The sequence below is a fragment of the Oryza sativa genome, chromosome 7 (assembly GCF_034140825.1).
Source record: "Oryza sativa Japonica Group chromosome 7, ASM3414082v1".
Taxonomy (NCBI): domain Eukaryota; kingdom Viridiplantae; phylum Streptophyta; class Magnoliopsida; order Poales; family Poaceae; genus Oryza; species Oryza sativa.
The window spans coordinates 5,683,994-5,710,403 of record NC_089041.1 but is presented as its reverse complement, the minus strand read 5'-3'; the positions used below and the strand labels follow the sequence as shown (position 1 = coordinate 5,710,403).

Genomic DNA, 26,410 nt, shown 5'->3' with positions numbered 1-26,410 from the left:
GAAGGAAACCACCTTCATGCGTTCAACTTGATGCTGCGCCGGTGCAAAATAGATGCTCGTTGTGTCACCAGGAGGGTCACAAGAAAACTAAGTGTCCTAAGCGTCCAAAAAAGAAGAAGTCCAAAAAAAATTTAAGTGTTAGGGAGGTAAATATTTTGTTTTCCTACTCATGTTCTCGCATTCATTTTCTTTTAATATATGTCACATTGGTAACTAACGGTGAATTTATTACTTTTTCATGTAGGATGGCCGAGGAGGGACAACCGCCGACTTACTACGAGGCCCGTCATCGCGGGGCTGCGATCGAGGCGGGGAGGGTATGAATCGGCATTGATTCACTTGTGCATAAGTATCGGTAGCGTGTATTTGACATTATATTAACTAATTGATTTACAATTGCTAATGCAGGTACTTCAACCGCTCCGAGTCAGAGCTCATGCCCCCCCAGTGTTCGACGATAGGTACATCCCGTACCTAAGGGCTGCCGGGTTGCTCGGGGTGGCCTTGGTCGTGAGCAGAGGAATGCCAGTGTTCAACGCTCCTACGTTGACAGCACTTGTGGACAGATGGAGGCCTGAGACACACAGCTTCCACCTCCCCAGTGGTGAGATGACCATCACTCTACAGGATGTGGCTATGATCTTGGCCCTCCCATTACGGGGGCATGCCGTGACGGGCAGGACAGAGACTCCTGGATGGCATGCACAAGTGCAGCAGCTGTTTGGCATTCCACTGAACATTGAGCAGGGGCAAGGGGGGAAGAAGAAGTAGAATGGAATACCCCTGTCTTGGCTGAGTCAGAACTTCTCACATCTTGACGACGATGCTGAGCCATGGCGTGTTGAGTGTTATGCCCGTGCATACATCTTGCACTTGTTGGGAGGGGTTCTGTTTCCTGATGCTGGGGGTGACATTGCTTCGGCGATATGGATTCCTTTGGTCGCCAACCTTGGTGATCTGGGCCGTTTCAGTTGGGGGTCAGCAGTGTTAGCGTGGACATATAGACAGCTCTATGAGGCCTGTTGTCGTCAGGCACCATCATCCAACATGAGTGGTTGTGTGCTATTGATTCAGATGTGGATGTGGTTAAGACTACCGGTTGGAAGGCCTAAGTGGAGGCATAGCTTCACTCCTTGGCCCTACAATGAGCCAGACATGGAGAAGACAGTGGCCTACCTTTTTGAGAGTACTGCCACTGCACATGCTCGGGATGTGGCATACAAGCATTATGTCAATGAGATGGACTGCTTGCAGCCTCAACATGTAAGTACTTCCAATATCACTTCTAGTTAGACATTTACTTCTTTAATTGAGATACTAACCAACGACATCTCTTCAACTTTTGCAGATTGAGTGGTTACCATACCACACAAATGAGGCTTCAAGCCTGACCCTGAACTCGATGTGCAATCGAGACTCTGACTATTTCATGTACCAGTGCCCATTGATTTGTTTCTGGGCAGTTGAGTACCACCTTCCGCACCGTGTCATGTGACAGTTCGGGAAGAAACAAGATTGGCCGGTTGAGGACATCTCAACTGGAGTTGAATTACACAAGTAAATATTTCTTATCTTTGTTTGCTTTCATTGTCAATGTTCAATTTTGTACCATTTAACCCTTGTCGATGCTCACTACTGTTTCATCACCTTCTACTTGTCTAGGTATGACAGGGTGAGAACAAAGAAGGTGAAAGACTGGAGGCTAGAGCATAATAGATACATTGATGAATGGAGAACAGCCGGAAGGACCGATAGGTACATCGAGACTATACACCAAAATCATCTTTTCTCAGAGTACCTTCGTTGGCTGCATAGGACATATAAACTGTTCCTCCGCCCTACTTGGACGGAAGCCGACATAGAGGATGACCGCGACTCCGATGAGGGGCGGAATCCCTATGATGTCCGGACTAGAGTTGGATATCAAATGGAGCACGCCCCACTTAGAGACAGAGTCGTAAGTTTTCTTGCATTTGTCAAAGTTACTTCCATTTGCACCCTAGACCCTAACATATATCTTTTCACGCTTTCAGTCGAGAGAGCTCCTCAGGAGTGTGAATGAAATGGGGCATGCCCTCTAAGCTCCGAGGGGTGGTGAGGACACGGAGAACACGCTCCGCAATGTTTTAGAGGTAAAATTTATTTAGCACTTTGCATTTACTTGAGTTATGCCTAACAAACTTCTTTTTTTTTTGAAATGCAGAAAGTTCGTCAAAGGTGCCGAAAACTTGCAGCAAGATTAGGTTGCAGGTCGGTTGGATTGGACGACGTGTACCAACCGGGGAGACTACCACCACCACTACCTCAATCCGCGCGTCCAAGTACTGCTCGACACTCCATCAGGATAGAAGAGCGTGAAGGAGTTGGTGGCTCGTCGTCGTCACGCATTAAGCAAGGGAGGGGAAAGGGGAAGGCGCCGGCTCCACCTAGCGACGACGATGACGATGAGGACGAGGAGGATGAGGACTATGTCGCACCAGACGCCGAGGAGATAGACATGTCACAGCTTCCCGACGCGCCTCAGGGGACGCAACCCACGCAATACAACTTGCGATCCACTCGGACAGCGAAAAAGAGGTAAAATGAGCTTACCATTCTCAAATGTTATTTGATTTCCCTTATTTTGTTTTTAAAATGTTTTAAACATTGGATTTTCAAATGTAGGTACACTCCGGGCTCGCAAGCAATTCGGCGCCAACGGAAGAAGTAATTTGTATGAAGTTAATCTATTGGTTGGTAGTATGACATATGTGGTGCACTATGTGATATAAAATGTGATGGACTATGTGAGGACTATGTGATGGACTTTTGACATTGTTTCATGTGTGGAATATAGGATGGACTTTTTGCATTGTTTGATGTGTGGGATATGTGATGGACTTTTGGCATTGTTTGATGTGTGGAATATGTGATGGACTATGTGAGGACTATGTGATGGACTTTTGGCATTGTGATTTGTGCAATTGGAACCTGTTTTAGTCTGTACGAATTTGTGAATTGTGATTTGAATTGCAAACTGTGAATTGGTACATTTGTGCAATATGGATCTTCAATTTGCAGAGAGGCAGAGGGCGGCGCCAACCACCCTGGCGCCGAGGTTGGGAAGGGCGGCGCCAGCCAGTGCCGCGAGGCAGAAGGGTTTCGGGCTGGGGGAGGGCGGCGCCAGCTACCCTGGCGCCGTGGTCCATGAGGGCGGCGCCAGCCGAGGCCCGGAGGCAGAAGGGCTTCGATGGGGGGAGGAGGGGGGCGCCAGCCACCCTGGCGCCGCGGTCGGGGGGGGGCGCCAGCCGTTGCCTGGAGGCAGAACAGACTTGGCGAAAATTTTGGGGGGGGGGAGAAAGTTGGTGGGGCCCGCAGAGGAGGGGCGCGCCAGCCATGCTGACGCCGTGATATGAGGGGCGGCGCCACTTTGGCTGGCGCCCCCTTCGGCCTAGTCAGCACCTCCACGATAGCCCTATTGCCACGGTGGCACGGGCACGGCGCCAGTGTGGCTGGCGCCGCCATGTTGGGGTACGGCGCCAGCCACTCTGGCGTCCCAAAAAAGACCATTTCCGGTTTAAGTTTTCCCAGGGGTCTATTTGTAAAATAAGTTTTCAAAAAGGATAAAAATGTAAAAATTTCAGTAAATTCATCTCCTACAGGCACTTTTTTTTTTCTGTGGTTGTATTAATTCTCTATTACTTAGATGCAGTCGGATGCTCGTAAGCATGGACGTTTACAAACAAAACCTATATCAGTCAATAGTTTCCGGATTTGCTAACTCGCGCGTACTCGCTGCGGGCGAGCACTCCGGCCCACCCCGGCCCACGTGTACACGCGGTCCATGTCGCTCACAGAGGAGTAGTGCGATTAGCGCGAGGGAAACCTGATTAGCATCAGGATTAGCATGCTGATTTTTTTACGAGTAGTTAGGCCGAGTAGTTAGACCGTAATTATTATTTCGGTTAAAGTTTGAAAACTTTCTACTCAAATTTAAAAACGTTTAACTTATATTTAAAACTTTCAATTTAAATTTTAAAACTTTGAAATTAAAATTTAAAATTTTTAAGTCATTTTAAAAAGTTTCAACCCAGATTTGAAAACTTTCAGCTTAAAATTTGAAAACTTTCAACTCAAATTTGAAAACTTTCAGCACAAAATTTAAAAACTTTCAACTCAAAATTTGAATTTTTTGAAGTCAAATTTTTAAAACTTTCTACCTAGATTTGAAAACTTTCAACTCAAAATTTGAAAACTTCAACTCAAATTTGAAAACTTTCAACACAAAATTTGAAAACTTTCAAGTCAAAATTTAAAACTTTCAACTCTATATTTGTAAAGAGGTGTGTGAAAGATTGAAAAAAAATCGGAAAGAAACAAAAAAAAAGAAAAAAGAAAAACGCGTTGGAGGAGAAAAAAAATACGAAAAAAGAAAAAAAAAGCGCAAGGACAGCCCAGCTGACATGCTGCTGGCGCGTACGCGCGCGCTAGGAAGCCCCAATAGTTTCACATGAGTAAGGAAAATGATCATGAGAGGCCTATAAAAGGACCATCATATACCCATATATACATCTCATCTTAGGAATAAGTCCACTTGCCGTCCCTCATCTTTCCGCTGAGTTTAATTGTTATCCTTGAATTGCAATACTAGAAATCTTCGCCCATTATCTTCGCAAAACCATACAAATTAAATCAGATCCCATAGTAGTATGCACGGTCGTTTTAACTGACGTGGCATCATAGTTAGTAAAAAAAGAGCCCCCAATTGTAAGTGGCCTCTAAATCCCCTATTTTCTCTTTCCTGTTTCCCCTTGTTGAAGCGGAGGTGCCGCGGCACCAGGGGCCGACCAAAGGAGGTTGCACTTCTTGCCAGTGGCGGCGCCATCATGAAGCATCAAGGGGCGGGCCATCGCCAGCACGAGGAGCCGGTGGAGATCCATTGCATTCATGCAGTGGTCATGAAGCTTGAAAAAGAGCGCGTTGGTGGAGGAGCCGTCCTTCGGGGTGGCGGCGACGGCGGCGGCCGCGAGTAACTAGCGTATGCATTTGGATGGAGAGGTCGGCAAAGCGGGGGCAACGGAGGTGGCGGTAGATGTGGAAGGCCCTTCTAGTGCACCAGGTTCACCGTTGTGGAGACCACCTTGGCCTCAGTCTCGTGCTCATGCTCGGCGCTGATGGTTGGGGCCACTTTTTTGCTGCGGAGTGGAGAGGGAAGTACTAGAGTGGGCTAACAAGGGGTGAGGAGGAGAGGCAGAGCTCGCCGGGGGCCATCGACTAGAGGGTAGACGAAGCTCGCTGGTGGGAATCTACACTGCCGCCATGCCGTCTCCCCCCACGGATGCGCCGCCCAGTGACCTCATCTCGAAGCTCGATGCAGCGGTGGCCAGTGAACACACTTGTGTACCGCTGCCCGCGGCACATCCTTCACCCACCCCCGCCGACCGATGACGAGTGTGCTCCGATTAGTTCCCTTTTGACGCTGAGGTGCTGATGGTGGAAATGGTGAGGACCAGTGCGGTGGCCAATGGCATGGAGGTCGAGCTCCCTCGTCCTCTTGCTCCGTAGCAGCCTCGCAAGCTCCTGCCACGGCCTCAGATGAGGTGAAGACCGGAAGAGAAGATGAGAGAGGGGGAGTAGAGGAAGAAGATGAGTGCCTACTTACATGTGGGCCCCACATGTTTATTTTTATTTTTCGCTAACTTGGCTGCTACTTCAGCTAAAACACCAATCCATACTGCTTTGGGATCTATTTTGAACGGTTTTGCAAAGATAAGGGGTGAAGATTTGTGGTATTGCGGTTTAGAGATATCAATTAAACTCGGCGCAAACATGAGGTACGATAAATGAACTTATTCCTCTCAGATTACATGGTCTGAGAGTACTCCAATTTGGGCCGGTCCTGGAAGTTTCTTGTGGGCCGGAAGGCTCCATGTCAGGAGAGAATATCACTTTGCAATTGGAGCATAGAGAGCATAATTAGCATGATTCTGCCACTATAACCACTATATAAGCATATGTACTGTTGGTTTATATTCTTCCTTCTACCTATTGAGGGGTTACACTTTTTCTAGGCCTATGGCACCAATAGGCATATAATGTAACGCTCTAATCCGACATGATGATATCTCCTGAGTATTCAATGACCACTTGATTACCTTTCTTCTCTGACTATCCAAAGTTTTTGTGGAACCTTCTATTTTTCTCCAAGAGTAGGCGTTGGGCATTGTTTCTATAATTTAGCTGGTACGAATTATCTAACTTCTGTTGTTTAATTAAACCACCTACTAAAATTAAGTAGGATAAGTTTAGACATATAAACTATACATATGGACTACTTATATGGAAAATTTGGGAACCATCTGAAATTCTCATGGAAGCCACTTTAGCAATTATGAAGATCCATGGAGACCAATTTCAATAAAGCCTTATCAACCAAATGTGTTCTTGTACAAATATTTAATTGCAAAAGTTATACAGTGAATAAACATATACATTCTAGCCATGTGTACATCCTAAGCCATAGGAGAATACACACTGCACACTACCAGAGAAAACGTTCTGCAGATGGCCAAAACACATTTTTAAGACGGGCAAACACTCCGCTTGTAACTAAAGGCCTGAAAAAAACAATTTTTACAGGGGAGCATTCATCCACCTGTAAAAATTAATTTTTTTAAAGATAGGTAAAGCTGACCACCTACAGAGACAATTTTCGGCAAAAAAAAAATACATTTAAAAATATCACCACGCAGCTGCCTTGTCCGGATCAGGCACGGGGGTGACTGCACGAGCGTGCAGTCAGCACACATCCACCGTCCGAGCCATCCCACGGAAGCCCACGCTCACAAGCGATAGACTGATAGCGGACACACCTCTGGACTCCGATAACATATGCGTTCATTGTCGCTATCGCCGTCGCCGTTCACGGCAGGGACTGACCCAAAGCTCTTCACCGGGATGCGCCGCCACCATAGCCACCGGGAGCTGTAGCTTCCTCGTTGTCCCCTTGAGCGTCGTGCACGTACTCCACTGGTTCATCTTCCTGCTAGGACTGGATATGCAGCAATTGGAAGCAATTCAACATGCATGCTGCCTGTGAAAAAACTTGGAAAATATGGATGCACCAAGACCAAGTAGTAGCATAACACGATTACAGTTACAATGAGCAGCAAGCAAAGCTTGCGTTCTGATTCGATCGACTATGCAGCAAGCAACGTATTACGTTATGTACGCATTCAATCAGCTGGTTTTCTACAGAAACACAACGAGAACACCTTGTCACGCTTGCCTCCAGCTGCTGCTGCGCCGCTGCCGCTACAGACTTGTCCTGAACGGAAGATGGGTCGGCGGAGATTGAACACGACGTACTCTCTCCATCCCAAAATGTAAGCATTTTTAGCGCGTGTCTAGATCCATAGCTAAAAATTACTATATTTTGGGACGGAAGTAGTACATCCGAGGAGACAGCAGTGAAGCCCGGGTCTCGTAGCGGTCAATGGTGGCGTATGCCGGTGGAAAAGCTTCAGGTCACTCGGCTGACGGCAGCGCATACCGGCGTTTGAGCTCCGGGCCACTCCCCGGCGCAGGCGGGCACTTCATCGCTGCTACTTGCTGGGTTTTCGTGGGCTTCACGATGGCTGGTTCTGTCAGCTATGGCGTGCTGCCTCCTGAGGCATCGGATGGTTTGGACGGTGGATGAGTGCTGAAGGCACGCGCGTGCAGTCACCCCGTGAAGGCAGACAATCTTGATCCGCCTTGTCCCATTTACACAGAAGAAGCACAATGCAAATCAAATCAATGTCATCACACAAATGAGAATAGCAAGATTTACATATTCCACAGAAAAAAGAGGAAATAAGGGAGGAATTATAGATCTGAATGTGATGTGAGAATGGAAAAAAATATACAGACGTTTTCTGCACATATCCAAAAATATTTTTTTCTCAATCCTAGAAGGTACGTGAATAGTTAGATAAGCAATGACTCACTTAACTCACATTAATGATTTGATATCTATATACCTAATAATTAAAAAATACGCAAGGTTTCCGGTAGTAAATTTCGTCCGTCCCCCGGTTTATCCACGCGAGCGATCCATTTTTGACCGTGCGTTTAACGAGTCCGATCTGTTATGGCGGATGTTGCCTCACTAAGAATATTTATTATTATTAAATTTTAGCAACACCCTATGACACAAGCATCATAATTCCTAGTTGGTTACCCAACGAAGCTTCTAAATGGTAGGTTTGGAGTTCGACTCCCACCACCCCTTAGTTTTCTGCTGCTTACCCTCTCCTATTTTTCCTTTTTCTCTCCTAAGCTGATTATATATTTTTAAAAAGTACATCCATATATCTGAAATTCATATTAAACCAACAATATATGCAATTTTTTATTGTGCTTTTCTACACTTTATCGCCTCCTCTTATTAATTTTTTTTTGAAAAGTATGTCCTATTTTTTTCTCTCTTCTAAGCTTGATTATATATTTTTTTTAAAAGTACATCCATATGTTTAAAATTAATATTAAACCAGCAATATTTTTAATTTCCCATTGTGTTTTTTTATCACCTCCTCTTATTAATTCATTTTGAAAAGTACGTCCATGTGATTGCAATTAATATTAAACCAGTAATATATGTAATTTCCTACTGTGTTTTTTTACATTTTATCACCAACTTTGTATTTTTTTTTAATTGATAACATAAGGAATATCTTTCAAATGTCATGGTGAAATTCATGTTAAACCGGCATATATATAATTTTCTACTATATTTTTCTATACATTATCATCTTTTTTATTAAAAAAAACCTAGCATTTTATCATCGATCTTTTAAATGTCATGGTGTAAATCTTGAATACCCATAATTAAAATCTTGTGTCGGCCATTGGGTTGGTTGTGTGGCCTCGTGCGCACATGTCTTCCAGGATCGTTATCGATCAAGTTTATATTATCTATTTTCTCCGAACTAGAATTTCCATAAACATTGCAAATATGTTGTGCTACTGTGGGACCCACACCATCAAGGTTCCCAACACCCCTTGGATCGGAACTACCACATGCGAACTCAAGTGTGTGGTTAGACGGACTCGAGCCGTCGAGCGCATGAGTAGCTGCCTGCTAATGATGAGACGCAATTAATCCTATTTAATACTACATCTATCTTAAAATGCAAGTATTTTTACCTATGTCCAGATTCATAGTTAAAAATGCTTATATTTTAGGTTAGAGGTAGTAATTCTTACTTCCAATTAAACAATAATCTCCAAACTAGAATATATTTTAAAGTATTTATCAAATTTCTAATCATGTAAAATATCAACAAGGTGAAATCCATAGTCATTATCTTTTTTAGCTATCTATGTGTAAATTGGTAAAGCTGAATTAAATTAGGCTAAATTTCCATTTGATTATATTGTTCCTTTGTAGAGGTCGACCAAGTTGAAGGAATCTATTCTTCCAATTTGATGAAAATTCTAATGCATTTTTTTAAAGGTATACATATAATAGCATACATTACTTTTTAAATATGTATGATCAAATTAGATTTATGATTGGCTACAATGCAATCCTGATCGAATTGGAATACAGATCTGGTGGCTTGTATTTCTCAATGCCTAGGTGGGTCCTTGGTTATCTTCATATTAGTGCTATCATTAACAAATTTGAATTGTTATCATGTTTCTCCTCACGTGATAAATCATATTCAGCTTCAGTAACACACCGTTTATTAGTTCGAAGAGATATTTGCAATTAAGTGAAGCAAGCGCTAGGAGATAGATTGCCATGTGGGTCAACATCATGATCCATGATATAAAAATACTACGCATGTAAGACGTCATGAAACTAAACAATTAGTTTTTTTTCGATGCAACACACGGGCATTTTTTCTAGTATATTTTAAAAATAGAATGACCTACGTGACACCAACAAGTTAAATGATCCTTGTTGCATTTTAGTCAAATATAAAATGTGCGGGTGTGCAGCACATCCAAACGTGTCTATATCTTCGTATAAAACTATGGCTCTCAACAAACATATCTGCAACATATCTCTTTCATTTCGAACGGTCAACAAACATCTCTTCTTTTTTTATATTAACAAACAAACATCTCTTTGAATTAACATGGAGATGGCACACGTCAAACAAAAAAACAAAAAAAAACTGGGAAACGGAATCAAATTCCAGCAACAGCATAAATAAATAAATAATAAATAAATAAACAGCATAAATAAATAAATAAATAAATAAATAGGTCTGCTACAAAACGGGATCCTGTTGTAACGGGATAGACATATTAACTATTTCTTGCACGAGTATCACAGGTATTAGGTCCTAGGTATCGCAGGTACCGGGTAACAGGTATCACAGGTATCGGGTAACATGCAGCTGGTACCACAACAGATATCAGATATCAGTACTGTCTCTTCTTATAAGGATACCGTTGTCTAGGTTTTCTGATAAATAAACCCCCAAACAAGCGGAAGGAGCCAACCAATCACCAATCACCGAAAACACCGTGCAGCAGCGAAACAGCAGAAACCCGCGAGCGCAGAACGGAAAACCGAAGTCTCCTCGATGGACTCCTCCGCGGCGTCGGCGGCGGCTGCGGCGGCGGCGCCGGTGGTGCTGGTGACGAACGACGACGGCATCGACGCGCCGGGACTCCGCTTCCTCGTCGGCCAGCTCGTCGCCGCCCGCCGCTACCGCGTCCTCGTCTGCGCGCCCGACACGTGAGTGTTGCTCCGCTTCCCCATCTCTCCACCCCCTTCCCCCTCGTGATCGATAGAGCGAGTGAGCAAACCCTCGCGTCTGCCTCTGAGATTGATTTCCGTAGTAGGGGGGGGGGGGGAGCGCGGCGGTGCTGTTTGTGAATGGTGATCGATTGGTTGGGAATTGGGAGTTGGAGTTGAATTGGTAGGATTAGGAACTAGGAAGGAGCATGTGGGAGAGAAGGCGAGGATTTCGGATGAGGAATGCTCGTTTTGCTTCCCTCTTTGGCTTTCTCAGCTACAAAGAAAAATATGAATGAGGAGAGTTTTTTTTTAATAAAAAAATTTTACCCCTCTGTAAATTTCTTGCTACCTACAGAAGTACAGATTATATAGTTTACTTCGTTTATGTTCTCCGTGTTGATCGCTGGTCTTCGAAATGGAGAAACTAATTCAGAATCAGGAGGATTTTGATAATGAAAAGTAGTAGTGGTGATTAGATTTTTGTTATTCGGGGATGTTTTTCTGTGGTTTTGGTATGCTGTAGTTTGCTAAAAGAAGCAGATTTTAGGGAACATGGAACCTATAACAGTGTAACTGAACTTCTCTTTTCACATGATGGATCATCACAAAAGCAAGGAAACAAAGCATAGATTTAATCATAGTATACGGGTATCAAGTTTTGCAAGATGCTGTGTTCAGAACATGGAATCTGTTCCGTTGAAGAATATTCTTACCTGATTTTTAGCTCCAATTACATCATTCGGTTGCCAAGTTGTGGTAAATTAAAATGCCTTTGTGGGGGCAAGTGTTTTCCGAATCTATGATATTGGTGTACTAAATCAAGTAAAGGATGGTTCATTCACTGAGTTATTTCCTTTGCAAAATAGTGGTATTCTTGAGAAGAAAACTAACACACTATGGGAGCTTTTAATGCCTCGACATGAAAAAAAAAACAGAGGGCTTCCAGTAGCATTTATTCGCGGCATGTGATCGTGTTCCTCTAATGGCATTATTCTTGTGCTTCAAATATGCAGAGACAGGTCAGGTGTTAGCCACTCCATCACATGGCGCCCTGCACTCCGCTGTAAACGAGTTGATATAGATGGTGCTACAGCATTTGCAGCCTCAGGTCTTGTATTTTTGACTGATATCATCTACATATGAACTTCCTTATAGACTATTCAATGTCAAGGACAGTGCATGTCAAATGCCTAACACTACACTTAAATAACAATAGGGACTCCTGCTGACTGTGCTTCTTTAGGCATATCTGGGAAGCTCTTTGATGGTTTGGTTCCTGATCTGGCAAGTTTTGGAATTTCTTCATAGATAAATTGATGTCCTTTTATGGTTTTATGTCATCTTCAACTACGAAAAGGTTTACCAGTAACGCTTGGTTTTCATTTTACTTTATTTCATCCATAATGCAGGTAGTCAGTGGAATCAATGTTGGCAACAATTGTGGATGCCATGTGTAAGTGTATCAATCCATGCATATTCATTATCTCAAACATATTGTCATATTGCTTCTCCCGCATCCGCTTATTTGAATACCTGTTGGTACTTTACATGTGCAATTATTGTTATAATTTCCATGTGGAATTGCATTCTGATATTTTCAATAACAATTACTGCCATGATATAGTTTTGCTGTTTTTTACCAGCGGTATAGTGTTAAAATTAACTGTCTGGATTGTACAGATCATAAAAATAAAAATAAAAATCAACAAATATTTTCTGACTTCTGACTGAAGCCATTGTTTGAGGTGTCCTCTAAACTATCAAGGAATTAGTACTGTAATTGCACTGGATCATGAGAACTTTATGCTTTTATTATGCAGTATCTATTCTGGAACAGTTGGCGGTGCTAGGGAGGCATTCTTGTACGGGATTCCTTCATTAGCCATGTCATATGATTGGTATGCAAAGATTTTTTTTTCTTTGCTATTATTCGCTGTATTTGCTCCTCTGTTGTTCAAATAACACATTTACATATTCAGCATCTACTAGTTATCTGACTAGAACTAGGTTTTACTGTCATATGAGTTGTCTGTTTCATGTAGAATGTATATATAGATTGGCTTCTACAGTTTATCTGTTGGTCAAGCTTTCAGAACTATGGACTTGTTTTTATAGTTAGTTATATCCATTCTTCAGTACATCCTGCGTACTGTCATTGCATAACTAATTCCAAGAGAAAATACCATTGAAAGTGGACTGCAATGTGGAAGATGATGGATTGGAGTACTGTTATCTACAGAGTAGCTGATAGTTTATAATATTCTTTGAGGTTTTTCTTTCCAACGGATGTTTAGCAAACGGTATGATTTAATAGATACTAGTCTAATATGGGTTCAAGTTCTTTGGCCTCCACCCCAAGTATACGAATTTGCCAATGACTCTCATTCATGAAGCAAGATTTATTTCTTGTAACATTCCCTGTTCGCACATTGGAAAATTTTAAGTAACTGCACTAATTAGTAGAACCTTTAATCTGTATTCTACATGTTGGGCTCTCCCCCTGAAGGTCAGTGAGATCCCATTAGCCCGTTGGGTTCTTTACAAATCTACCAACTTTCAGCTGTTAAACATTAAGTTAATTTGATGTATGTATGATTTAATGTTTGCAAGTTCACCTTTTTATTTTGACTTTTCATGTGCTCAAGTCTATGAACGCTACTAGTTAGTGAAAACTGAAAACTAGAGTATCCAGTTTGACATCCCAATTGCAACTCTCAGGGTCGCAAGTCAGAGCAGTGTTAACGACCTCAAAGTAGCTGCAGAGGTTGTTATGCCTCTGATAAATAATGTGATGGCTGAGATAAAGAATGGGACATATCCTCAAGGATCATTCTTGAATATAGATATACCAACTGATGCTGCACACCACAAGGTAAATCTCTAGCTGTAATTTTTTAGTAAATTACTCCATTCTCAAACAGATGTTGTTAGTAAATTACTTTTATGCTGCCTATCTGTAGGGATACAAAATTACAAAGCAAGGAAGGTATATGGCCAGAATTGGTTGGGAGCAAACAGTTTATAAGAAGCCTGCGGTAGAAAGTTACCAGACAGCAAACATGGATGTTGACAGTGAAAAGGACAGTGAAGTAGATACTTCATCAGAGAATGACCTATTGTTTAAAAGAGTGGTAACTTCACATTGCTCCAAGAAACATTTTATTCTTATTCTTTCAAGCACATTTGAACTGCATCTGATAGGTAGCCTTCTAGCAAAATAAAATTTACTGTAAGATCTGTAGCATAAACTGTTTATAAAAGAATTTTGGAATTGACTCTCATTCTTCTAAAGTCGTAATTATTCTTCATTTCTTCCATATAATATCAATGGTAATAGCAAACCGTTTATAAAAAGAGCTTAAATGAGAAGTCCTGTAGGTACAAGGTAATTCACATTCCACACTCATAAATGGGGAGCACTCTTACATGAATGATAACCGTTACCCATGGTATATTTATGCTAGCTAGCTATTGATTATTGTTGGAAAACATTAGAGTAAATATAAGTTTGTTCTTTTTTGTGAGAAATTTTGTTAACTAGCTCTGATTAAATTCTGAACAGCTTGTGAGGCGAAGTTATGATGAAGAGGAAGGGGATGATATCGACCACAAGTGCCTTGTAGATGGATATGTAAGAATGACCTAAATATTCTCTTCATAAAAAAGAACTGACTACTATACACTTTCCATTTTCTGATAGAATTCATCCTCAGATAAGTATATATTGTTTGTTCCAGATTACTGTTACCCCTTTGGGAGCTCTATCCCGCGCAGAAGCTGATGTCATACCATACTACAAAGCTTGCTTGTCACGTCTGTATGATCTTTCTTCTTCCTCCTTATAGTGGCTATTTATTGCACTTCTTTATTTGAGGTTATTTTCAATTGTGGTTATTTATTGCACTTCTTTATGAGGTCATTTTCAAATGTCAATTCTATTTTTTCTTGCCATTGGTTACTTTTGATCTTTCATCTTCTAGATTAAAGAGGTTTGAGTCCGAGGGTTCACCTCGGACCTACATCCTTTTCAAGAAAATGCCACAGATTTGTGCTACTCTTTTTTTTTCCGTTTTTTACACCAAAAAAAACACACTACACCCAGAGACATAGGTCTTTTCAAACATTACGATATACTCCCTCCGCCCCAAATATAAGGGGTTCTAGGTTTTCTTACTATAATGTCCCTCATTATGTGGTGAATGGGAATGTTATTGGGTGTAAGGTTGGAAGAAAAATTGAACTATGGATGATTAATTGGACTAGCATTACTCCACATCGTCCGAGGGTTCACCTCGGACCTATATCCTTTTCAAGTAAATGCCACAGATTTGTGCTAGTTTTTTTTTCATTTTTTACACCAAAAAAACACACTACACGCAGAGGCATAGGTCTTTTCAAACATTAGGATATATTCCCTTCGCCCCAAATATAAGGGGTTCTAGTTTTTCTTACTATAATGTCCCTCATTGTGTGGTGAATGGGAATGTTATTGGGTGTAAGGTGTAGTTTTGTGATTTTTCCTCTAGAAGCTTCACTCCATTTCCTTTCTCATCTACTATACATATACATTGGTGGAATGGGCCCTATTGGGCTGAAATACACACGCCTACACTCAACACTCCCCCTCAAGATGGGCGATAAATATCTATCATGCCCATCTTGCTACACGAAGAAGTGCACTCTCTAGCACCTAATGCCTTCGTTAAACTATCAGCTACTTGTTCACCAGAGTTTACAAAGCCTAAGTTTAAGGTTCCCTCATCCATTCTCTCTTTAATAAAGAAGCGATCTATTTCCACATGCTTCGTTCGATCATGCTGGACTGGATTGTTAGCAATATTTATGGCTGATTTGTTGTCACACCACAACTTCATGGAAGTGCTTGTCGACAGCTTCAATTCAGCCAAAAGATTTTTCAACCATAACAATTCACTCAAGCTCATTGACATTGACCTGTATTCCGCCTCAGCAGTCGAGCGAGACACAACTGATTGTTTCTTGCTCCTCCAAGATACCAGATTGCCACCAATAAATACACAGTAGCCTGATGTTGACCTCCTATCATCAAGACAACTGCCCCAATCTGCATCACAATATCCCTCCACATCTAGGTGTCCATTCTTCTTGAACCATATGCCTTTACCTGGGCTTGCCTTCAAATATCTCAAAATTCTATACACAACATCCATGTGACCACTTCTAGGATCATGCATGTATCGGCTCACCACACTCACAGCATAAGTTATATCAGGTCTTGTGTGACAAATATATCAACCTTCCCACAAGTCTTTGATATCTCTCTTTATTAACTGGATCTCCAGATTCAGCACATAACTTATGATTTTGTTCAATTGGTGTAGAAGCTGGCCGACATCCAAGCATACCTGTATCACTGAGCAGATCCAATACATACTTTCGCTGTGAAAGAACTATTCCTCTAGGAGATCTTGCAATTTCAATACCCAAAAAATATTTTAATTGGCCCAGATCCTTGACCTCAAACTCCTTGCTTAGATTTTGTTTCAACCTAGATATCTCCAAGCAATCATCTCCAGTGATAATCATGTCATCAACATACACAACAAGAATAGTTTTAAGACCTCTATTATGGCGATAGAAAACTGTGTGGTCTCCATTGCACTGTTTATAACCCATACCACACATTGCACGTCTAAAGCGATCAAACCATGCTCTTGGTGATTGTTTAAGGCCATATAAAGATTTTTTCAGTCTCAACACTTTACCTTCAGTTTGTGAGGTAGCAAATCCAGGTGGAATTTCCATATACACCTCCTTTTGAAGATCTCCATGTAAGAATGCATTCTTGACATCTAACTGATGCAATGGCCAATCAAAATTAGCTGCACAAGAGATAAGAGTTCTTACCGTGCTCATCTTTGCTACTGGTGCAAAAGTTTCATCATAATCAATTCCATATGTTTGACTATATCCCTTAGCCACAAGCCTTGCCTTGTATCTTTCCACATTTCCATCAGGATTTTGCTTTACTGTATAAACCCATTTACAGTTAACCACTTTCTTCCCTTTAGGGAATGGTACAAGGTCCCATGTTTTGTTCTTTTCAAGAGCCTCTAGCTCCTCTAGCATAGCTTGATGCCACCTTGGGTCTTGCTTTGCTTCCCTCCAATCATTTGGAATTTCCACTGAATTTAGTGATGTCACAAAGGCCTTATATGTGGATGACAAAGAAGCATAAGAGACATAATTGGCTATGTTATTCTCATCATCATTCACACCTTGAGCTTCAAAACCATACCTTTGTGGAGGTTTACCTGCATTGCTTCTTACCCCCTTTCTTATAGCAATAGGAAGATTAGTTTCTTCTCCCCCTGTTTCAAACTCCTCTCCTTCCGTATCCGATGAAATCTGTATAGTATCACACTGATCAGATGGTTTATCACCTACTTCAGCAACAATTGAAGATTGTTGCTGCTCCATCCCATCCATAGGAGACTCATGTTGCCCCATTGTTTGCGCCTCCAAAGACCTTGTTTTCCTCCTAGTATAAACTTGTAGATTTTCTTCTTCACGTGGCCTTCTCCAATTTTTCTCATGAATGGGTTCACTAACAGGATATGGGATTGAGCCAACCACAAATTTCATGCTTCTTGATTGTGTGTCTTCTTCAGTACCTGATGAGCCATTCTCCCCCTCTTGTCCATCCTCATCAATAATTGGATTGTCAAGATTAACAAACAAGGAACTCAAATCTGTTCTTTCTCCATAGAACGGAACAGACTCTCTAAAAGTAACATCCATACTAACAAAAGTTCGCCGCTCAGATGGACTCCAACATTTATATCCCTTTTGCCCAGAAGAGTAACCTATAAAAATACACTTGACGGCTCGAGGATCCAATTTTCCAACGGATGGTCTATGATCTCTGACAAAACAAGTACACCCAAACACTTTTGGAGGAACAATGAATTCATTTTTCCCAAACACCATTTCATATGGAGTCTTCATCCCAAGTATTCGTGATGGCATGCGATTGATGAGATATGTTGCTGTCATGACTGCCTCACTCCATAGAAACTTTGGTACATTCATCGTATACATGAGTGAACGAGTTACCTCCAGAATATGTCGATTTTTCCTCTCAGCTACTCCGTTCTGTGGAGGTGTGTCAGCACAAGAAGTTTGATGTACTATTCCTTCTGCTGAGAGAAAACTCCTAAATTCATCATTCACATATTCTCCCCCATTATCGCTCCTAATAACTTTAACACAAGTGTTTAATTGATTCCTAACCCAAGCATAGAAATTCTTGAAACATTTCAATACTTCACTCTTGTGTCTCATGAGATATATCCAAGTCATTCGTGAGTGGCAATCAATAAAGGTGACAAAGTACTTTGCTCCACTTACCGAAGCAATAGGAGAAGTCCATACATCAGAGTGAACCAACACAAATGGCAAAATGCTTCGAAGTCCTCTGCTTATGTATGTGGTTCGTGTATGTTTTCCATACTCGCATGCATCACACATTAATTTGCTTTTGTCCACCTTACTCATCTCATCAGGAAATACCTTAGACATAGTATCAAAGGACATATGTCCCAATTGACAATGTTTTAGAATCAATTTAGCCTCCTCTTCACTTGTGCTAGCTAACAAAGCACTACATAGTGCTTTGTCCGTCCCTCTTCTATCCAGATACCACAACCCATTATGCCTAACGCCGGTTCCAAGCTTTCTTCCAGTTCTTCTCTCCTCAATTAGACAATTCTCTCGGTCAATAGTAATTCGACAATCCATATGATCAACCAACGAGCTTACGGATACTAGGTTAACAGGAAAAGAGGGAGCATATAAAATTGACGACAATGTAATTGATGGAGTACATTTGACTGTTCCCACTCCCCTCACATGTCGTAAAGTTCCGTCGGCAGTTTGAATTGTTTCTTTAAATGATGACTGAAATGGAGTATATGATGTAAACTCACTCGACATTCCTGTAACATGTCTAGATGCTCCGGGGTCTAATATCCAAGTTGAGTTAGGTACCTGCATAGGATGTGCGAGATTAACAAAGTTGCCAAGCACTGTTGTTTTCTCCTTCACTTTCTGAATTCTTCCCCTTATTTCTTCAACTTCTTCAGCCAATTTCTCAAGTATTTGCTCAATTCCTTGAATTTCCCCCATGGCAGATCAACCAAATCTTCTAGGATACTAGCCAAATCAATTAATAGGAGTAACAACACTACTCCTCAGTTTCTCACCAAAAACAGAACAGCAGCAGTAGCACTACTTCCTCCCAGCAGCACTACTTTTCAGTTTCCCCCAAATCAGCACAACAGCAGCAGCAAGCCAAGCTCTCGTACTCAGTTTCTTCCCCAAATCAGAACAACAGCAACAGCAAACCAAGCTTCCGCTTCACCTCCAAATCCTCACCTTCTCAAGTAGCAGCAGCACCAGCAACAGCACCACCAAAGTCACCACCACTGGAACGGACAACAATAGCCAATAGCACCAAATCCTTCTCTGTTGATCCTACAGCCAATAGCTGCGCGTCTCTCAGCCGCTGTGCTCCCTACAGCTTGTGCTGCACCAAATCCTTGCGCAGCTCAACCAGCGAGCGTGCGCCCTGCTCCTCCTTCACGCTGCTCGCGTCGAGAACCTCTGCAGCAGCCGTCGCCGCCTCCGCCGTCGACACTGCCGCTCCACCTCCGCTGTCCGACGTCGCCGCTCCGCCTCAGCCGTCGACGTCGCCGCAGAACCCCTCTGGTCACAGCGCCGCCGCCGACTAGGGTTCGCGTCGGCGAGGTCGCCGGTGACCCAGCTCTGATACCATGTAGTTTTGTGATTTTTCCTCTAGAAGCTTCACTTCATTTTCTTTCTCATCTACTATACATATACATTGGTGGAATGGGCCCTATTGGGCTGAAATACACACGCCTACACTCAACATAAGGTGGGAAGAAAAATTGAACTATGGATGATTAATTGGACAAGCATTACTCCAAATCCGTTATATTCGGGGATAAAATTTGAATGATTCTATCCCTTATATTTGGGGATGGAGGGAGTAGCATTGTTCCCCACAGGCAAAGTGATTTTTCCCACTTCCACGCTATATCATTTTTGTAATTGGCCTGGCATATTCTCATACATTGACCTATATATATTGTCCGTTAATTCTTGCCATGTTAATTGTTAGTTCTCATACATTCCTGTTTGTGTAATCATCACGATGGAAAAAAAAAGCATTTTACCTTGTTTCCTAGCATCGCAACTTTGCTTTTCTTGTTCGTCACAATTACCATGTTTTGTAGCTGGTGGTGTGGTAAAGTTCATATATAAATTCGGAAACAAAAGATGACATGTTACTTCAGTATGCAACTGACTTTTCTTTCATGTGATATTTTTCAGGTGATCAGGATACTTTTGTGGCCCACTAAACTGAAAAAGTTGGTGTCATGGTTGCAAGTTGCAAATAAAGTTGCATGAATTTCAGTTATTCTAGATGATTGTTACTGATGTATTGCCATATTATGTACTTCCGTGATTATTCAGAGCATATGTATCACATAGCTCTTACTATTTATAACTACAGTTCCACAATAATTCTTTGGTATTATATTTTTCTGAGACTTGTTGCATATAGAGCTATATCAATTACGTTTTCAAACTTCTCCCAACTTATTGAATCTTGTTGAAATCCACTTGAAAGACATCAATGGAACTTATACAATATGATGAAATCTTCAGGAAACCGGTCTGGAAAACACCAAGAACAGATAATCTGAAAAAATCATGTACTCTTTTACCGTTTCAGAACTGAAGCAAAATCCATAGAATGTCAAAATTGGAATTTGAAGCATCATTGAAAAATTTGAAACTAGTCTCAAAACGTCTATGAAATGTGCCAGAAACCTACTCAAACGTATGAAGTATCTAGACCACAAATCCCATCTCATTGCAATAAATATTCTGCTCAACAAAATACCAAATCTTTGCTCACCAACTCCACATAAAAAAAACCAATATACCGAATACTTGTCTTCTTGGTGATCACAACACCTCATGCTATTGTCGGCATGCCATATTTCACTGAAGATATTTTGATAATTTCTTTTTACAAATACAGTTCGTATTGTCATGTACTCCACAGCCATTTCTAGAATCTTTCCAAGATCAAGAAATTTAATTTGGATCCCATCATTCCATGCTCACTAAATCGTTAATTAATATACCTAAAACACACATCATCACAGTGGTCCTGTACTCATATACAATTTCATGAGGATGACCACTTGGCAGGCACGCTTGCAGGAGAAAACGAGAGCAAGGGACACATCAAGCAACAAGAAATTGACAGGCTATTAAATTATTATATAACCAAAAGCAGAGACAGATACACTCTACCAACCTATCTCCAATACCACAATCAAGGGTAAGGCATTTGAGCAAGTATTCAAGTATGTATGTATGTACAAATGAGCTCAGCCTCACACTCTTTATCAACCTCAACACATGACACTCACAGGTAACAACATTTCACCCACACTGGGTGTTTTTCTTTCTTTTTTTTTCGACGATGGAAGCGAAACTCCTAGCCTCCGCACCAACTAAGGATGCACACGACCGAATTTCACATTCACTAATACAGGATGCGAATCGGACACCGAGAAAGAAGATAAACAAACCTCGATATTTTTTTCTCTCATTTCTTTTTTGGAGTGCATGAATGCAAGGACAATGGCCAATGAGGATCATCATCATCAAAGCCAAAAACCACACCCTAGAATGACTTCTCAGGAAAACCCTTCCCTTAGTCTCTACACAAAGTAGTTCTGAAGTTTTGCTGCTCATGCCATGGCCTCAAACTTCAGAGCTTCAGCTTCATGAGAGCCGGATGACGGTGCGAGTCGATGAGGATCGACCACAGGACATGAACATCCTCATCCTGGCAGGACTGAACATCCTTGTACAAGATATACATTCCCCTACCTATCAAGAAATGCACATATATGTTCATAGAGAAAACAGGCAGCATCTCCACAATAACATGTTCGAAATGAAGAAAGAAACCGTCATGAAGAAGAATGTCGCATAGTTTGAAATGCATAGAAAAACCATCATGAAGAAGAATGTTGCATAGATTTGCAGGTTCATGGGCAGAGAAACTTACGGTTCCTGCGCTCCGAATGCGCGCAAACCCAGAGCCTCCTGAGAGGGGAGAAGAGGGAGTGGAGCCACCCCATTGAGGAATGGTGAGGAAGAGATAGTGTGCAAATGGAAGGAAATAGAGGGGGTTGGGGGGTAGTAGGGTTAGAGAGGAGGTAACCATCAGCTCTGTTGCTTTTGGTGATGAGGTGAAGTCTATTGCACTTTACCATATTGTTGTGCTTCCTTGCAACCCAATCAGGGGTGTCATGAGCAATTTATTCTGGTATATTGTCCCTTTCCACTCCTTGGTCTTCCTTCTACCTCATTTTTTCTCCCATTGGAACGGCTATTTCTCACACTTTAACCTAACCTCCAAGAGAATAACAATGCAAGGTAGTACAAAACCGGAATGATTAGTTTGCAAAAATGATTTTATTTATGTGCATCTTCTGCAGGCTACAAATATCATAATTCAACACCAAATTTGTGGGGTTCTTTGGTCCATCCTTCAATTTGTCTCCATTCTTATGTTTGGTGCTATATCTTGGTAAAAAAAATTAAAAAAAAGAGATAAGAAGTGACTAAACAATTATTTTTGAATTTGGAACCTATTGGATTTGGATCAAATATTTTAAATACTAGCTAGGTGTAGGCTTGGTTTTTAGTTTGTACTAGTACCACAGATAAATAAACCAATCATGTATTTCAAGTAACCAAATAAGCTTTCGAATTTATATTCTACTCGACTGTTAGCATATACATTTTTTCTAATCATGTCTACTCTTCTGCCGGTGTGCTGCTCTTATCAATGCGTGTATATATTTTGCCCTTGACAAAGACAGAATGACCTTCTTTGAGATGCAAAAGAAGAAAGCACATGATAGTGCTATAAACGTTCACTAGTGAATTGAAATACAACAAATTGATTTTCTTAAATTGATCATATTTTTTTTAGAAAAACGGCATGCATGTTAATACGACTAAAAGGACCATTATTCATGTTACCATGGATTTCATGTACTTAGAAGAAGATACTAGCAGAAAATAAAACTGAAGAGAGTATAAAGTGCTATATTCGTCCTAAAATATAAGAAGTTCTAAGCTTATACACAGGTATTAAAAACGTTAGAAATTATATTTTAGAATAGAATTTCAATGTTAAAAGTTGTTATATTTTAGGACCGAGAAGTAGCAAATCCCTCAACAGCAACCCCCCCCCCCCACCCCCCTCCCCCCCAAAAAAAACAGACACAAAAAGGGTTTCTGTTTGTTGACGTATGTTTGTTCTTCTAAAAATGGTCATGTATTATGAATCTTCGAGAACTTATTCTAGTATATGCACCAACGTTAAATTGTAAATGCAACCGTAATCGCATATGTTTTACTTACGGATTTTGCCTTCTAGAACACAGTTAACGTATTGGTCAAGTGCGTGCTGTTCATACTAAAATCCTGAAAGTTATTAACTGGTTAGTGGTCTGCTAGCTCAGCAAGCGTCCTAGCCTTCCAGGCTGGTGGTGTGTTTGTTTTATATTTTTCTAATTACTAGCAATAATGCCCGTGCGTTTCAACTGGTGATGGTAATTTTAATCATGCATACTGTTGGCAAAAATGATAAAGGAATCGTAATAATAATAATAATAATAATAATAATAATAATAATAATAATAATAATAATAATAATAATAATAATAATAATAATAATGAAATTTAATATTTATGTGGTTAATGCAATGCCATTTTATTTGTTTGTTTTTTCAGAATCAGCTGTGATAAGATAAAAGCAATATTCATTTCTCTAGATAAAAATGAATGAAATAAAAAAAGTTCAACGATCTAAAGTGAACATATTCCATACGGAGGTGTGTGCAGTTCATGAGGCGGCCCAATAGTGTGGGCGGCCTGGGAACAGAATCGGGGACAACTTAAGGGATCTAAAGTGAACTTATTTCGTGTGGGCGGCCTGGGAATGGTGTTTGGCCCGACGCGAGAGAAGTTGTAGCTGTACGATCTGATGGACGGTCCTGATTGATCCCGATCTATATAAAAGTTCAACAGCCCAACCCTAACCCTAAAAACATTTCCTTTCCCCCCTTTCTCTCTCTCAACGGTGGCGGCGGCGCCTCTCCCCCTCCGCCACTCCTCTTCCAACCCCACCGCGCAGCGCCTCTCCCCTCTGCCGCTCCTCCTCTCCCAACCCCACCGACGGTGCTGCTCTATCTCGCCCTCTTCCCTTCCGGCGGGAGATGAAGGCAGCAGGTAGGGGCGGCGCCCTCTCCTCCGCCGGATCTAGCAGGAGGGGAGGCGGCGGCATCCCGGCGTCCCTGCGAGGCCTCTCACCTTCCGCGCGCGGCGGCGCCTGTAGGATCGAGATGTCGACTAGAGGGGGGTGAATAGCCGATTTAAAATTAAATGACACCTAATCAAAACTAACCTAAGTTGCTAGGCTTGGTGAGGGACAAGACTAACTAAGCAACTAAGTTATGTTTTGCAATCCTAGGGTGAAAGTGGCTCAAGTATATCACTAGGAAAGTAAATCACATTTCCTAAGTCTAGTTTAGGAATCCTATGGTGAAATGATCTCTAGTATGTCTCTAGAAATGTAAATGCACCAAGTAAATGAGACAAGGAGACAAGAGATTTTTCACCGAGGTTCAGAAACTCGCCGGTTTCCTACTTCCCGTTGAGGCGAGCCCAACTCCAACGCTCAACCACGAAGCCACCACACGCCCCCTTCGTTAAGGGGTGGGCAAGGCGGGAGCCGGCCCATGGAGAGGACTAGGGTAGTTCTTCCTTCACTCCGAAGGTGGTGAACTCCAAACCATTCACAACCGGCGCCGGGCCTCCTCCACAATCTTCTCGGAGAGGTCACCAGGCAACTTCTCCACAAGCCGTCTAGGAGGCGGCAACCTCCAAGAGTAACAAGCAATGACCCGGCGTGGAGATGATCAATCAAGTGCCACACTAGCTCTACAAATGGAAGCAATGCACTTGACTCTTGGCTAATTAACCCTCTAACACACTAGATGGATGAACACAAAGCTCAAGTGGGTGTGAGAGAGGTGCAAGGGGTGTATGCAATTGAATTGGGTGCCAAGAGAGTCCCCTTGCTGCTGGAGGTGGAGTATTTATACTCCCACCAACCAAAACTAGCCGTTGGGGGCGAAATCCCCCAACTCAGTGCTCTGCCGGTTTGACCGGAGGTATGTGGCTGGTCAGACCGTGCTACTCTACAACGGCTAGTTTTCTAGCCGTTGTAGGGCTGTCATTGGGCCCCACTGCCTAAGCCGGTCAGACCGACATGGGGTGGCCGGTCAGACCGGCCTCGGCTCAGTCAGACCGCCATCAGCTCGGTCTGACCGAATATGGCTTTGGCGGCTCGGGATCGGCACACCCAGAGCATGCCATCCCGGCCATATGGCTGGCCGGTCAGACTGGCATGTACCCGCCGGTCAGACCGCCACTGCCTGGCCAGTCAGACCGCTACTCTCTGGCCGGTCAGACCGGCCAGGGCCGTTGGTCAGACCGTCACTATGTGGCCGGTCTGACCGCCCCTGGTCAGGCCACAGTGAGGGGCAAAGTGTTTATGTGTGTGTTGGGAGAATGTGAGCACAAGTGAAAATGTAATGATCTAATGTGGCAATTAAAATCATCTCATTGCTAGGCCATTACCCCCCTTGATAGTACGACGAAACTATAAATAAACTAGCACAATTTTGATCGCCCAACGCCTCGATCAATTCAAAATGAAAACACTAGTTTACCGTCTTCTCTTCCTTTTGCTTTGCTCCGTCAATTTTAATCCATCGATAATCATCCATGCGCACACATGATGTGAACCTAACTTAAAGATATAGCTCAAAAGAACGGTTAGTCCACAATTAGCGCTTGTCATTAATTACCAAAATTAACATCGGGGGCCTAGATGCTTCAGCGCCCCTCCGCCCTCACCTCCTCTTCCTCGCCATAGGGCCGCGGTAGGGCTCGACGGTGGCGGGCAACGCTCTCCCCTCCACCGGATCTAGGAGGGGAGGCGGTGGCGGCCCAGCGTCTCGGCGGCCCCCTCCACCGGATCCAGTGGGAGGGGAGCAGCCGGTGGTCCGGCATCCCTGCGACGGCGGTGGCGATTCAGCGGCGACGGTGGCACCCTCCCTTTCCGGCATCGGTGTTTTCTTGTGTTCTTGAATTTATGCGGACTCGTTTTTTACCATCGGAGAAGGATTGAAGCAGGATCGATCGCACGTGCGGTGTAAAAATTTATTTTTTGACAATATACGTATATAGATAGATAGATTGAATCAGACTTTCTTTTTTACATGTTTTTTGCGCCCTTTTCTCGTTATTATGGGTGACAGAAACATTTTTAATTTTTTAAGTAGTAGGGATAGGCTGTGTTCGGCACTACCTGTTCCCATTCTCTCCTCCTCATTTTCCACGCACACGCTTTTCAAACTGTTAAACGGTGTGTTTTTTGCAAAAAGTTGCTTAAAAAATCATATTGATCTATTTTTGAAAAAAATAGGTAATACTTAATTAATCACGTGCTAACGGATCACTTTA

General features: G+C 42.2%; 2 protein-coding genes and 2 long non-coding RNA genes across 8 annotated transcripts; 3 read left to right on the top strand and 1 right to left on the bottom strand.

The window, feature by feature from the left end:
• The first annotated feature begins 239 nt into the window (after positions 1-239).
• LOC112939705 (uncharacterized) lies at positions 240-1,545 on the top strand. Its single transcript, XR_010742845.1, has 3 exons — positions 240-317; positions 409-1,263; positions 1,349-1,545. It is a non-coding gene; the product is annotated as an uncharacterized lncRNA (long non-coding RNA).
• A 144-nt stretch (positions 1,546-1,689) lies between these two features.
• Positions 1,690-2,851, top strand: LOC136357495 (uncharacterized). Its single transcript, XR_010742813.1, has 4 exons — positions 1,690-1,957; positions 2,034-2,132; positions 2,204-2,577; positions 2,665-2,851. It is a non-coding gene; the product is annotated as an uncharacterized lncRNA (long non-coding RNA).
• A 7,622-nt stretch (positions 2,852-10,473) lies between these two features.
• LOC4342678 (uncharacterized) lies at positions 10,474-20,340 on the top strand. Of its 5 annotated transcripts, none has more exons than XR_010742563.1 (10): positions 10,474-10,714; positions 11,731-11,825; positions 11,934-12,001; positions 12,127-12,170; positions 12,538-12,615; positions 13,436-13,589; positions 13,678-13,848; positions 14,280-14,348; positions 14,455-15,219; positions 19,653-20,340. XR_010742563.1 is itself a non-coding variant. In XM_015792217.3 (10 exons), the coding sequence occupies exons 1-10, from the start codon at positions 10,560-10,562 to the stop codon at positions 20,137-20,139; spliced, it is 939 nt and encodes a 312-aa protein (XP_015647703.1). In that variant the 5' UTR covers positions 10,474-10,559; the 3' UTR covers positions 20,140-20,340. The 5 variants fall into 5 exon arrangements, 4 of the variants coding, with proteins under 4 accessions (XP_015647703.1, XP_015647704.1, XP_066168565.1 ...); XM_015792217.3 differs by having other exon boundaries at positions 14,455-14,530; positions 20,111-20,340; XM_015792218.3 differs by having other exon boundaries at positions 14,455-14,534; positions 20,111-20,340.
• Positions 20,341-21,043: 703 nt separating this feature from the next.
• LOC4342677 (uncharacterized) lies at positions 21,044-22,106 on the bottom strand. The gene is made up of 2 exons (XM_026027029.2): positions 21,873-22,106; positions 21,044-21,691 (listed from the first exon to the last, which is right to left on the bottom strand). The coding sequence occupies exons 1-2, from the start codon at positions 22,078-22,080 to the stop codon at positions 21,570-21,572; spliced, it is 330 nt and encodes a 109-aa protein (XP_025882814.2). The 5' UTR covers positions 22,081-22,106; the 3' UTR covers positions 21,044-21,569.
• Between the last annotated feature and the right edge of the window lie 4,304 nt (positions 22,107-26,410).